This window comes from Oratosquilla oratoria, chromosome 43 (assembly GCF_046742065.1).
Source record: "Oratosquilla oratoria isolate Oo_2021 chromosome 43, ASM4674206v1, whole genome shotgun sequence".
NCBI classification, from domain to species: domain Eukaryota; kingdom Metazoa; phylum Arthropoda; class Malacostraca; order Stomatopoda; family Squillidae; genus Oratosquilla; species Oratosquilla oratoria.
Genome location: NC_134819.1, coordinates 14443254 through 14456344, shown reverse-complemented (window position 1 = coordinate 14456344; position 13091 = coordinate 14443254). Strand labels below are relative to the sequence as shown.

Below are 13091 nucleotides of genomic sequence, written 5' to 3'. Positions count from 1 at the left end.
CAACTGATAGTTTCAGCGCTTACTATGTGGTCACGAAGTTTATTCCATTCGTCGACCACCCTATTAGTAAACCAATTCTTGCCTAATTCCTTCTTAAATCTAAGTTTGTCCAGTTTATAACCATTATTGCGAGTCCTGCCCTGTTGTTTTATTATGACCTTGTTTGCATCACCCTTGTTAAATCCTTTGATCCACTTGAATGCCTCTGTTAGATCACCCTATACTCTGCGTCTTTCCAAGGAGTGTAAGTTAAGGTGCCTAAGCCTCTCTTCATAAGGCAAATTTCTGAGTCCATGTATCATTTTGGTCATTCTTCACTGTACTGATTCTAGTGAATTGATGTCCATTCTGTAGGACGGAGACCAGAACTGTACTGCATAGTCAAGGAGGGGCCTAACTATCATTAGATAGAGTTTAATAATTACCTCTGCACTTCTATTCGTTACCATCCTAGCAATGAAACCTAATGCTCTGTTAGCTTTATTCCAGGCACTAATGCACTGTTTCCTTGTTTTAAGGTCCAGACTCACTAGAGCTTCCAAGTCTCTCTCGCACTCAGTTTTCTCTAAAAGCGTGTTATCTAAGCTGTGTTTATTTTCGGGGTTGTGTAGCCCTATGTTTAACATGCTACACTTAGAGATATTGAAGTTCATTTACCATTTCACCGACCATGTGAACAATTTGTTAAGATCATCCTGCAGAATCTCTGCATCGTCTGCTGACCTAATTAGGCGTACTATTTTAGTGTCATCTAAAAACTTACTAACATCAGTGGCGTAGCTAAGGGGGGGCGGTAGGGGCGGTCCGCCCCGGGCAGCACTTTTTGAGGGGCGGCATTTTTGGTCCTTGTATGATTGATATAAAATTACGTTAATCAGTCTCTCATAGATGTCAGTTTTTTCTACGTTATTAAGCATAATAAAGCGTGACAGTTTGCAAGCGTGTTAACACACACACACACACATATATATATATATATATCCTTTAAGAAGTTAATGTGCATTTGTAATATTGAATTATTGAATTCCTTGTGAGAAGGGGTGGCAAACATGAGGGCAGCCCCGGGCGGCAAAAGTACTAGCTACGCCACTGACTAACATCATTTTTTATCCCATCGTCTTAGTTGTTTATGTACATAATGAACAACAAGGGACCCAAAACCGAGCCCTGGGGGCACCCCACTAGTAACATTGTCCCACCTAGGTTTTACTCCATTTATGGTGACCCGCTGTTTTCTGTTACTAATCCAAGCTCTAATCCATTCTAAAACTTTTCCTCCTATGCTGTGGGCTTTGATTTTATTTAGTAGTCTCTGGTGTGGCACTTTGTCGAATGCTTTGCTAAAGTCAAGGTAAATAACATCGTAATTATCATTGTTATCTGAGGCCTTGTATACTTTAGTGTAAAATGATAGAAGATTAGTCACACATGACTTACCCTTGGACAAACCATGCTGTGAATCACGAATTAAATTATGTCTTTCAATGTGTTCTCTGAGTCTATTTACTATTACTGATTCAAGCATTTTTCCTATAACCGATGTCAAACTGATTGGCCTGTAGTTACATATAGACGATTTATCTCCCTTCTTAAAAACAGGAACAACGTTTGCTTTCCTCCAAGCAGTAGGCACAAAACCAATGTCCACTGATTTATTAGATATTTCAGTTAACTGTTCAGTGATATCAAATTTACACTCCTTTAGCATTCTAGGAAAAATTTCATTAGGACCCGGGGATTTTGTAGCTTTAAATCTTTCAATCAGCTTGACTACTAATGCTGATATTATTAGGTAGAGCGGCTGGAGGAAGTGGATAGTTTTAGATACTTGGGTGCAAATGTGGCAGGAAAGGGAGGAGTGGAGGTGGAGGTAGAATGTAGATTGAGAGAAGCGAGTAAGTGCCTTGGTGAATTAAAAAGTGTAATGAGAAATAGACATTTGGGAATGGATGCTAAGAGGAGATTGTATGAAGGAGTGATTGTGCCAACAGCACTGTATGGGGCAGAAACATGGAACATAAGAGAGGAAGAGAGAAGGAGTTTGAATGTGTGTGAGATGAGGTGTCTGAGAAGTATGATAGGGGTTACTAGGCTAGATAGAGTGAGAAATGAGGAGGTGAGGAGGAGAACAGGGGTAAGGAGTTGGGAGATAGGGTTGATGAAAGAGTATTAGAATGGTATGGACACATGGAAAGAATGAGTGAAGAAAGACAGATGCTAACATTAATTTGTAATAGTAGCTTACCCACTCTAAAAAACTCCTCTGTCAGGATTTATTCCTGACAACCATACCTATAAGATTAAATAGCAAATTCTCCAGAGGGTTGAGTATACCATAATAGGCCTGACGAGCATTGTAGCAATATACATACATGTACCAAAGGCTTTTTTCCCCCCTTACACGGTGATAGCCTATAGTTTTATATTGGATGGACCAATGATAGGAGCCTGTATGAAGTGATTTTTGGATCATCTTTTTGCACTTCCTCAAATCCAATAAATGCCTTCCTCATTATCTTGAGGTGAAGCTCTGATGACTGGGCTCAAGATCTCTCTTCATCAGGGTATGTTTCCCCACTTTTTTACATAAAGAGATCTGACAGAGTGATATATTCTCTTCTATTTGTCCTACTAGCTGGTAACATAATATTATACTCTCACTAGTACAACACAGACAGCAATTCAATATTTCTTCATAAAAGGATTCATGGGAGGGTTTGAGGGACAGTGCTAACCACTATGGGGCCATGGGTTTCCAGATATTGAAACTCTTAGCAATAGTGATTATTCTTTTTGTATTGGAATGTGTTATTATTACACCAACATTTGTCTGGCTATTAGTTTTCAAGAAATGTTTTCATCACATTTCTTTCAGGTGAGTTCCAAGAAGCGGAAAAAGAAGGTGGACCAAGATATTGAAGACCTTATTAAACGAAAAAAGAAAAGGGATCTAATACCAGAGCATATTACAGCAACATTTTCAGATATGGCTGGCATTGAGAAGTTAAAGGATGTAAGTCTCATTTTTTGTATCTACAAGGTATTGTCCCATGGTCTCTCTTGCAGAATACCTGTGGCCTTACAAAAGAATTGATAATCATTTTTAATGTATTCAAGTTATCCTCCTTACCTCACCCAACCTCTCCCAACCCATTTCATACCTAGCTCAACCTCTCTCAACCCTTTTCATACCTAACTCAACCTCTCCTAACCCTATTTATTCCTCACTCAACCTCTCTCAGCCTGTCCCAAACCCCACCCAACCCTTTTCATACCTCTTCCAAACCTTTCCTAACCTCTCTCAACCCTTGTCATACCTCTCTCAACCTATTGTAACCCCATTTCATACCTCTTCCAACTGTGTCATACTTCATCCAACCGTCCTAACCCCTTTTTATACCTCCCCCAAATCTTATCATTCCTCTCTCAACATCTCCCAACCCTTTTCATACCTCTCCCAACCATACACTTATTTCTCCCAAACACTTTTCATATCTCTCTGAGCCTCTCCCAACCATGTCCCATACCTCTCTGAATCTGTTCCAACCATTTCATACCTCTCCCAAGACTTCCCAACAATTTTATACCTCTCACAACCCTGTTCATATATCTCCCAACTATTCTGAGCCTCTCCCAACCATTTCATACCTCTCTCAAGACTTCCCAACAATTTTATACCTCTCACAACCCTTTCATATATCTTCCAACTATTCCGAGCCTCTCCCAACCTTTGTCATACCTTTCCCAACTATTTCCAAACTTCTCCCATCCTTTCCCAACCTCTCCTAACATTGTCATACTTCTCTCAGACCTCTCCCAACCCATGTTCCAACTCTATTCGTACCTTGCTCAACCATTGTTTTACCTCTCCCAACCTCTCCAAATCCTTTTTATACCTCTCTAAATGCATGCTATACCTCTCGACCTTCTTCAACTTGACCCAAACACATAACCTCTCCTAACTGTTTCATCCCTCTGTTAAACTCTCCCAAACCTTTTTATACACCTCTCAACTCCTAACCTGTCCAAATGTCTATTAACCTCTACCGACCCTTTTCAAACCTCTCTCAACCTTTCCCAACCCTTTTCATACCTTTCTTAATAATACAGGGTGTTTGGGATAAATTTGATCATTTTTTGTTCTTCCGTCATTTCAGAACCACTTGAAGGATTTAATAGCAGTGAAGTGCACCAGATAGTTGATTTTGTGTACTTTTGGTGGGTGTGAGAGCTAGAAAGCATGGACAACTGGAAAGCACTGAAATATTGGAAGAGAGTGACCTGCATCATGATGATTCGTGCTGGATTAAAAAGTTCAGAAATCTTAGCTGCAGCTCAGTACTTCTTGAATACCGTGAAGGCCATGAGATGTGAGCTGGAGAATTGTGACAGAGATGTGGAAGTAGTGGCTAGCAGGAAGGATCATAGTAGGTGTTCTGACTCTGTTCGCACAACAAAATTCATTGAGAAGCTGCAAAAAATGTAAGATCCAGGCAAGGCAATGCAGACCTTGACAAGAGAGATGGGTGTTGGAGTGGTGACTATGAAGAAAGCACTGTATGAAGATCTTTGCTACTACTAATACAAGAGATGCAAGGGCCAACTACTCACCACCAAGGCCCTAGAGAACTGCCTTATGAAAGCCAGAAACTCCTCAACAAGGTCAAGCACCCAGTTGAGCCAGGAATGCTCTGGTTCTTCTCTGCCGGGACCAGTAGCACAACATGCAGAACAATAGGTGGCTAGCCTACAGTTTGCACAAGTTCCCACACTTCATGAAGACCAAGTTCCCTCAAACTGTGATGGTCTTTGAGTGTATTTCCAGTGAAGGCCACATGCTAGTCCCAACATCTGGCCCCCCAACTCGCCTGATTGCAACCCCATGGACTGTTTGTTATGTGTGGGGCACAGTAGAAAAAGACCCCAATCTCACCACCAGCAATGGGAAGTGGACTTCAATATTAACAAGAGTAGCATAATAGAGTTTGGAAAAAGCAAAAATAGAATATCAGGACAATATAAAATTGGAACCGAGGAGGTAAAGAATGAGAGATCCAAAAAAGATTTGGATGTAATTATATCAAACAACTTGTATTATGATAAACAGATAAACAAAATTGTCGGAGAATCCTACAACTTGCTAAGATCAATAAAAGTGGCATTTACATATTTAGACGGAGAACTGATTAAAAAAATATTGGTCACACTGATAAGGCCTAGATTAGAATATCTGGCAACATTGTGGTCACCCAGTACCAAAAAGAATATAAAGAAAATAGAAAGAATCCAGAGAGCAGCCACAAAAATGGCACCTGCACTTGCAAACTTGTCATATGAGGAGAGATTGGCTAAACTAGATTTACCGACTCTGGAGCAAAGAAGAGAGAGAGGTGACCTACTGACCATCTACAGAATCATGAAAGGCACAGAAATACTTGATAGAGAGGACTTGTTAAACTGGGACAAGAGAAGTACAAGAGGACATGGAAAGAAAAAAAAAAAAACATAGCTACAGAAGAGATCTGAAGAAAAACAGTTTTCCACATAGAGTGGTGGATACTTGGAACAAACTGGACAAGGAAATAGTGTGAGCAAAAACCATTCATGAGTTTAACAGCAAACTGGACACTGCGAGATACAAATGCGGGACACAACAAGCATAGCTCCCCTTCCCGCAAAATACATACATACATATACATATACCAAGGCTTTTTCCCCCTTACAAGGGAGGTAGCCAAATAGGAAAAGGCATAAAATCATTCCCACCCATTCCATCCCTGAATACACACCACACCCCTCCACCCTCCCTCTCATCTTAGCACCTCCCGGATGATGGGTCATCCCTGCACCTTGTCCACTGTCCTGGGTCAGAAGCAGTGTTGCAAGACACAGCACATCCACAGCAAGGCCGCTTCATTAAATTGGCGACCCCCCTCTCCGTCCCCCCTTCCATAAAAGGAGAAGACGGGGAGAAATCCCTTCGGGCTGCGTCAAATTTTGCTCACACATACTACCTCACCCCCCATCCCCCCACCCATTCCACCTCATGCATCACATCATCATCCATATACAACCATTCTCCATTCACCCCTATCTTCTGTCCTCTCCCGTCCTTCCTCAACAGACATTCCCCTCTTCCCCAAAGCCCCCTTCACCCCATCCATCCACCTCATCCTAGGACGTCCCCTCATCTTCACTCCCTCCACATCTGCCTTCCATACCTCTTTTACTAGTCTTTCTTCACTCATTCTTTCCATGTGTCCAAACCATCCTAATACTCTTTCATCAACCCTATCTCCCAACTCCCTTTCCACCCCCGTTCTCCTCCTCACCTCCTCATTTCTCACTCTATCTAGCATAGTAATCCCCATCATACTTCTCAGACACCTCATCTCAAACACATTCAAACTCCTTCTCTCTTCCTCTCTTATGTTCCATGTTTCTGCCCCATACAGTGTTGTTGGCACAATCACTCCTTCATACAGTCTCCTCTTAGCATCCATTCCCAAATGTCTATTCCTCATTACACTCTTCAATCCACCAAGGCATTTACTCGCTTCTCTCAATCTACATTCTACCTCCACCTTCACTCCACCTTTTCCTGCCACATTTTCACCCAAGTATCTAAAACTATCCACTTCCTCCAGTCGCTCTCCCTTAATGCTCACTTCCAGTCTACTGCCACTTTCACCCCTTGTACATCTCATCACCTTACTTTTACCCACATTTATCTTTAGCTTTCTTCTATCACATACTCTCCCAAACTCTGTCACCAACTTCCTCAGTCCCTCCTACGATCCTGCCACAAGCGCAGTGTCGTCCGCAAACAACAGCTGGCTCACCTCCCACTTTTCTTCATTTTCTTTAACCATCTCCAATCCCTGACCCACTACCCTTGCATTTACCTCTCGCACTACCCCATCCATATATAAGTTGAACAGCCAGGGCGACATAACGCATCCTAGACGAAGTCCCATCTTTACCTCAAACCACTCACTCTCTCCATTTCTAATCCTGACACAAGCTCTACTACTCTCATAAAAACTCTTGACAGCTCTTAGAAGCTTTCCTCCTATCCCGTATATCTGCATAACCTCCCACAGTGCCTTTCTGTCTATCCTATCGTAAGCCTTTTCCAGATCCATAAAAGCCCAAAAAACATCCTTCCCCTTTCCTAAACCCTTTCTCACATATCTGTCTTACCACAAAGATCTGATCTACACAACCTCTACCCATCCTAAATCCACACTTTTCCTCACCAATTACTCCCTCTGTTCCTCTCCTAATCCTCTTAATCAAGATCCTTCCATAAGCCTTCCCAACTACACTTAACAAGCTAATCCCTCTGTAACTACTACATTCACACTTGTCCCCTTTTCCCTTGTAAAGAGGAACTATGCAGGCACTCCTCCAGTCCTCCGGCACTCTACCCTCTCTCCAGCAAACATTAAATAACCTCACCAGCCAGTCCATCATCACTGTACCTCCTTTTTTTAGACATTCTGCATGACATCTATCCAGACCAGGTGCCTTACCTGCTTTCATCATCTTAACAACTGCCTTCACTTCATGCTTCCTTATTTCTCCTCTATTTTCCTCACTCATCACGGTCATTTTCTTAGCATTTCCCACTGCAACTATCTTTCCCTCCCTCTCCTCCTTCACATTTAGCAACTCCCTAAAATATTCTGTCCATCTTCCCCCTACTGCCTTCTCTTCCATTATCATCTCTCCATCTGCACCTTTTACCTTTTCTTCTCTACTTGATTCACCTCCTCTTCCTCTCTTTAATTTCTTTCCAAAACATCTTTTTATTACTTTCAAAATTTTCTGTCATACTGTTACCCCACTTCACATCTGCTCTCCTCTTTGCCTCCTTTACCTTTTGCTTTACTTCTCTTTTCTTTTCTTTGTACCTCTCTTATGACTCCCTCGTCCTATTTTGTAACCAATCTGTGTAAGCTCGCTTCTTCTCTTCTACAACCGTCTGTGTTTCCTCATCCCACCCTTCCTTCGATTTCCTCCTGTCCTTCTTGTTCCACACATCATCCTTGCACACTTTGTGACTCCCTCCTTGAACCATCCCCATTTCCTCCACACCTAGCTCTACTCTATCCTTCACTCCATCCCACTCCTCCTTCAGCTTCTTCTTGTACTCCTTCCACTTTTCCTTTTCATTTAAAGAGTTCACTCTAAGCACCTCCCTACCTTTTGTCCCTTTCCTCTTTCTCCATCTATCCTCCACTCTCAACTTACCTTCCACCAAAAAATGATCTGATATTCCCCCACCCTCTCCCCTTAGCACATGTACATCCTTAACTTTTCCTATCATAATCCTATTTACCACTACATAATCCATTAACGCTCTATCTACCACCCTTCCATCCACCACCCTCTCCCATATGCTTGACTTTCTTCCAAAACACTGTATTTGCTATCATCAACTATCTAGACACATTTCCACCATCAATTCTCCACTACGATTCTTTCCTGGAACTCCATATTTCCCAATGACTCCTTCAATTGGACCATTTCCTACCCTAGCATTAAGGTCTCCCAGTACTATCACATTGACATTTCTCCCTAAATCCTCTATGCACTCATTTAAATCTATCCAAAGGCCTCCCTTTCCTCTATACTCTTCTCACTGCCAGGCCCATATGCACTTACAAAGACCCACATCTCCTTTCCCAGTTTCACCTTCATCCACATTATCCTTGAGGAAACCTCCTTCCACTCCATTACACGTTTACCTATCTCTTCACTTACTAGAATAGCCACCCCTTCCCTCCCTTGCCCTCTCTTCACTCCTGATAACCTCCCACTTACACTCCCAAACTTACACTCACCCTTCCCTTTCAACTTAGTTTCACTCAAAGCCAACACATCCATCTTTCTTCTCACAAACATACTACCTATCTCTTCCCTTTTACTCTCATCTGTACCACATCCACACACATTAAAAGACCCAAACCTTAGGGTGTTGGTCGGAAAACTCCCAGACTCTTATGCCTTTACTTTTCGTTTAGGAATGTCCCCTGTGGGGCTACAAGGAGAAAGATGCCTAGTCCCATTCCCCGTCCCTTTCTTCTCACCTCTTACGATCCAAGTGGAAATACTTGGTGGAAGTATTCTTTTCCCCCACCACAGGGAAATACAACTGGGTAAATACTAAGGACGAGCTGATTGCCAGGATCAAACTGGTGTTCAGGCGTCTCTCAAAGGACATCATGAAGGCTTTGTGCTGTAGGTTCAGGTCCTGCCTGGAAGATGTGGTTGAGGCTCAGGGTGGCTTCCTTAAGTGAGCTGTATTTGGCAAAAGATCCCCTAAGAGATGTACCTTGAATTTTGAGAAAACATAAACTTTTGGCCAAGATATGACATTTTCCATAAAGTTGTCAAATTTATCCTGAACACCCTGTATAATGAAGCTGTGGGGGTAAACTAGCTTCAACCATTGGGCCCTGTTGTGCAAGTGCTGTGATGGGGATGACACAAAAGGAGCCACAAAAGAGATAGCAAATAGGTTTTGGAGGTCAGGAATGTGTGTATGCTTTGACTTGGTCACCACCTCATAGAGGAGAAAGGGCTTTTTAATATGCCTGCATTTTATATCTTTTAATTTATTATTTTTATGTTGTAGTATTGGACACTGCTTCTGACCCTGGGCAATGCACAAGATGCAGGGATGACCCATCATCCAAGAGGGAGGGGAGTGGAGTATGTAAGGGATGAAGTGGGTGGAAGTGGTTTTCTGTGCCTTTTTCTTTTGACTACCTCCCATGTAAGGGGGAAAAAAGACTTTGGTATATGTACATGTATGTATTTAGTATTGGGAGACCTTAATGCTAGGGTAGGAAATGAACCAATAGAGGGAGTGGTTGGGAAGTGTGGAGTTCCAGGAAAGAATTGTAGTGGAGAGTTGATGGTGGAGATGTGTTTAGAAAGAGAGTTGATGATAGCAAATACAGTGTTTTGGAAGAAAGTCAAGCATAAGTACACATGGGAGAGGGTGGTAGATAGAGCGTTAATGGACTATGTAGTGGTAGATAGGAGTATAATAGGAAGAGTTAAGGATGTACATGTTTTTAAGGGAGAAAGTGGGGGGATATCAGATCATTTTCTGGTGGAAGGTAAGTTGAGAGTGGAGGATAGATGGAGAAAGGAAAAAGACAGAAGGTAGGGAGGTACTAGGAGTGAAGTGCTTAAATGAGAAAGAAAAGAAGAAGGAGTACAAGAAGAAGCTGAAAAAGAAGTGGGAGGGAGAAAAGGATAGACTGGAACTAGGAGTGGAGGAGGAATGGGGATGGTTCAAGGAGGATGTCACAAGGTGTACAAAGATGGTGTGCGGAACAAGGAGGATGGGAGGAAATAGAAGGAAGGGTAGTGAATGGTGGGATGAGGAAGTAAAGAAGGCTGTAGAAGACAAGAAGCGAGCTTTCACTGCTTGGTTACAAAATAGGAGGAGGGAATCATATTCTTCGCAAGCACGTTGCAAGGGCGGCAGTGAAACAAGTTATGTGGTTCGTGGGTTTATTGATCGGTAGTTTATGCGTACAGAGGGGGCACGTCAAGTACCCAAGGAGTCTAAAGAGCAACTGCCCGTGGGCGAAGGTGTTGGGTGCTGTAGGCACGCATACATACAGGGGGCTTTGTATAAGTATGAAAGGGGTCCTTGTAGTGGGAGGCGTCTGCGAGTCGGGCACGCAGTACACCACCCTTGCACTAGTTCATATAGTCCTATGCCCAGTACACTATACCACAACTCCCCACCGCGCTCGCAGAGGCGACGCGGGGGGCAGGGGGGTCCGCGCGCGAGGGGAGGGGCGCGACGGTGGCGGAGGCGTCGGGGGGCGGTGCCACCGGACGGAGGTGGCGCCGATTGCGCCACCAGATTTTACCACTCGGTAGGCGAAGTTCGTATTCCCTGGACCTGCCGCGGCCCATGATCACGCCGACTTTGTCCCACCGAAGGGACGTGCGGTCCTGAATCCGCACGTGCTGGCCGACGCCCAGGCCAGGGAGGGGCCGGGCGTGCTCGTCGTATCGCCGGGACGTCTGGGCGGCGTGGGCCGCGGCCTTGCGATCGCATTCTTCCGAGCGAGCCTGCCATTCGGGCGAGAAGGACTTCGGGTGGGCCGGGACGCATGTCCGGAGGGGGCGCCCGAAGAGGACCTGGGCAGGTGAGCGGCCGGCCAGGGACGGGGTGTTCCGTAGTTCGAGGAGACCGCGGTCGAACTCCTCGCAGTCGATGTTGCCGTTGGGCGCGGTCTTAAGGATGAGGTGCTTAGCTGCCTTGACTGCAGCTTCGGCGTGTCCATTAGACTGGGGGTAGTTCGGGGAGGTGACCGAATGGTGGACGCCCCAGCGTTCCGTGAAACGGTTGAACTCGGCGCTGGTAAATGGAGGGCCACCATCGGTGCGAAGGCGGAGGGGAACACCGACCTCCCGGAAGTAGCAGCAGAACTTCCGGATGACTCGGGTAGCCGTCGTGTCCTGGCCGCAGGGCACCATGACTGGCCAACCCGAGAGAGTGCCCGCTATAACTAGGAACGCCTTTCCTGCGACGTGAAAGAAGTCGGCAGACACGGATTCGAAGGGCCGTGTGGGGCGGTCGTCGCACAGCAGGGGTTCTTGCTGTTGGCTGGGGCGAAGCACCTGGCACGGCTCGCAGGCTTCCACCGTGCTCTTGATGTCGGAGTCAATGCCGGGCCAGAAGATGTATGAGAGAAAGGAAGTAAAGCTTAAGATAAATGAAAGTAATAAATGAAAGTAATAAAAAGATGTTTTGGAAAGAAATTAAGAGAGGAAGAGGAGGTGAATCAAATAGAGGAGAAAAGGTAAAAGGTGCAGATGGAGAGATGATAATGGAAGAGAAAGCAGTAAGAGGAAGACGGGCAGAGCATTTTAGGGAGTTGCCAAGTGTAAAGGAGGACAGGGAGGGAAAGGTAGGTGCAGTGGGAAGTGGTAAGAAAATGAGAGTGATGAGTGAGGAAAATAGAGGAGAAATAAGGAAGGATGAAGTAAAGGCAGTTGTTAAGATGATGATAGTAGGTAAGGCACCTGGTCTGGATGGATGTCATGCAGAATGTCTGAAAAAAGGAGGCACAGTGATGGTGGACTGGTTGGTTATTTAATGATTGTTTAAGAGGGAGTAGAGTGCTGGAGGACTGGAGGAGTTCCTGTATAGTTCCACTTTACAAGGGAAAAGGGGACAAGTGTGAGTGTAGTAGTTTCAGGGTGATCAACTTGTTAAGTGTAGTTGGGTTGGGAAGGGTTATGGGAAGATTTTGACTAAGAGGATTAGGAAAGGAACAGAGGGAGTAAGGCAGCCTACACACGGAGCGTCTTTGTGACGTGCGTCATTTGTGACGACCGTCGAGAAAGACGCTCGTTTTTAGATAACTATCGCAAACGTTGTCCTACACACGCAGCGTTAAAATGACGGTCGTCATTATGACGCCTGAGCATTGCGCGTCATCCTGCTAATTTCAGAGAGCCTACACACAGAGCGTCTTTGTGACGTGCGTCATTTATGACGACCGTCGAAAAAGACGCTCGTTTTTAGATAACTATACTCGCAAACGTTGTCCTACACACGCAGCGTTAAAATGACGGTCGTCATTATGGCGCCTAGCGTTGCGCGTCATCCCGCTAATTTGACGCGCAACGCTCAGGCGCCATAATGACGACCGTCATTTTAACGCTGCGTGTGTAGGACAACGTTTGCGAGTATAATTATTGAAATTAGGAGGATGACGCGCAACGCTCGGGTGCCATAATGACGACCGTCATTTTAACGCTGCGTGTGTAGGACAACGTTTGCGAGTATAGTTATTGAAATTAGGAGGATGACGCGCAACGCTCAGGTGCCATAATGACGACCGTCATTTTAACGCTGCGTGTGTAGGACAACGTTTGCGAGTATAGTTATCTAAAAACGAGCGTCTTTTTCGACGGTCGTCATAAATGACGCACGTCCCAAAGACGCTCCGTGTGTAGGCTGCCTAATTGGTGAGGAACATTGTAGGTTTAGGACAGGTAGGGGTTGTGTAGATCAGATTTTTGTGGTAAGACAGATATGTGAAAGC

At 44.6% G+C, this 13091-nt stretch overlaps 1 protein-coding gene across 5 annotated transcripts in view; it reads left to right on the top strand.

Moving 5' to 3' along the window:
- LOC143022078 (nuclear valosin-containing protein-like) overlaps window positions 1-13091 on the top strand; it is a 207139-nt gene that overhangs the window by 48083 nt on the left and 145965 nt on the right. For all 5 annotated transcript variants that reach the window (XM_076180030.1, XM_076180031.1, XM_076180035.1 and 2 more), the window contains one exon: window positions 2876-3013. In XM_076180030.1, coding sequence (XP_076036145.1) covers window positions 2876-3013 — 138 coding nt within the window. The remainder of the gene's footprint in view (window positions 1-2875; window positions 3014-13091) is intronic.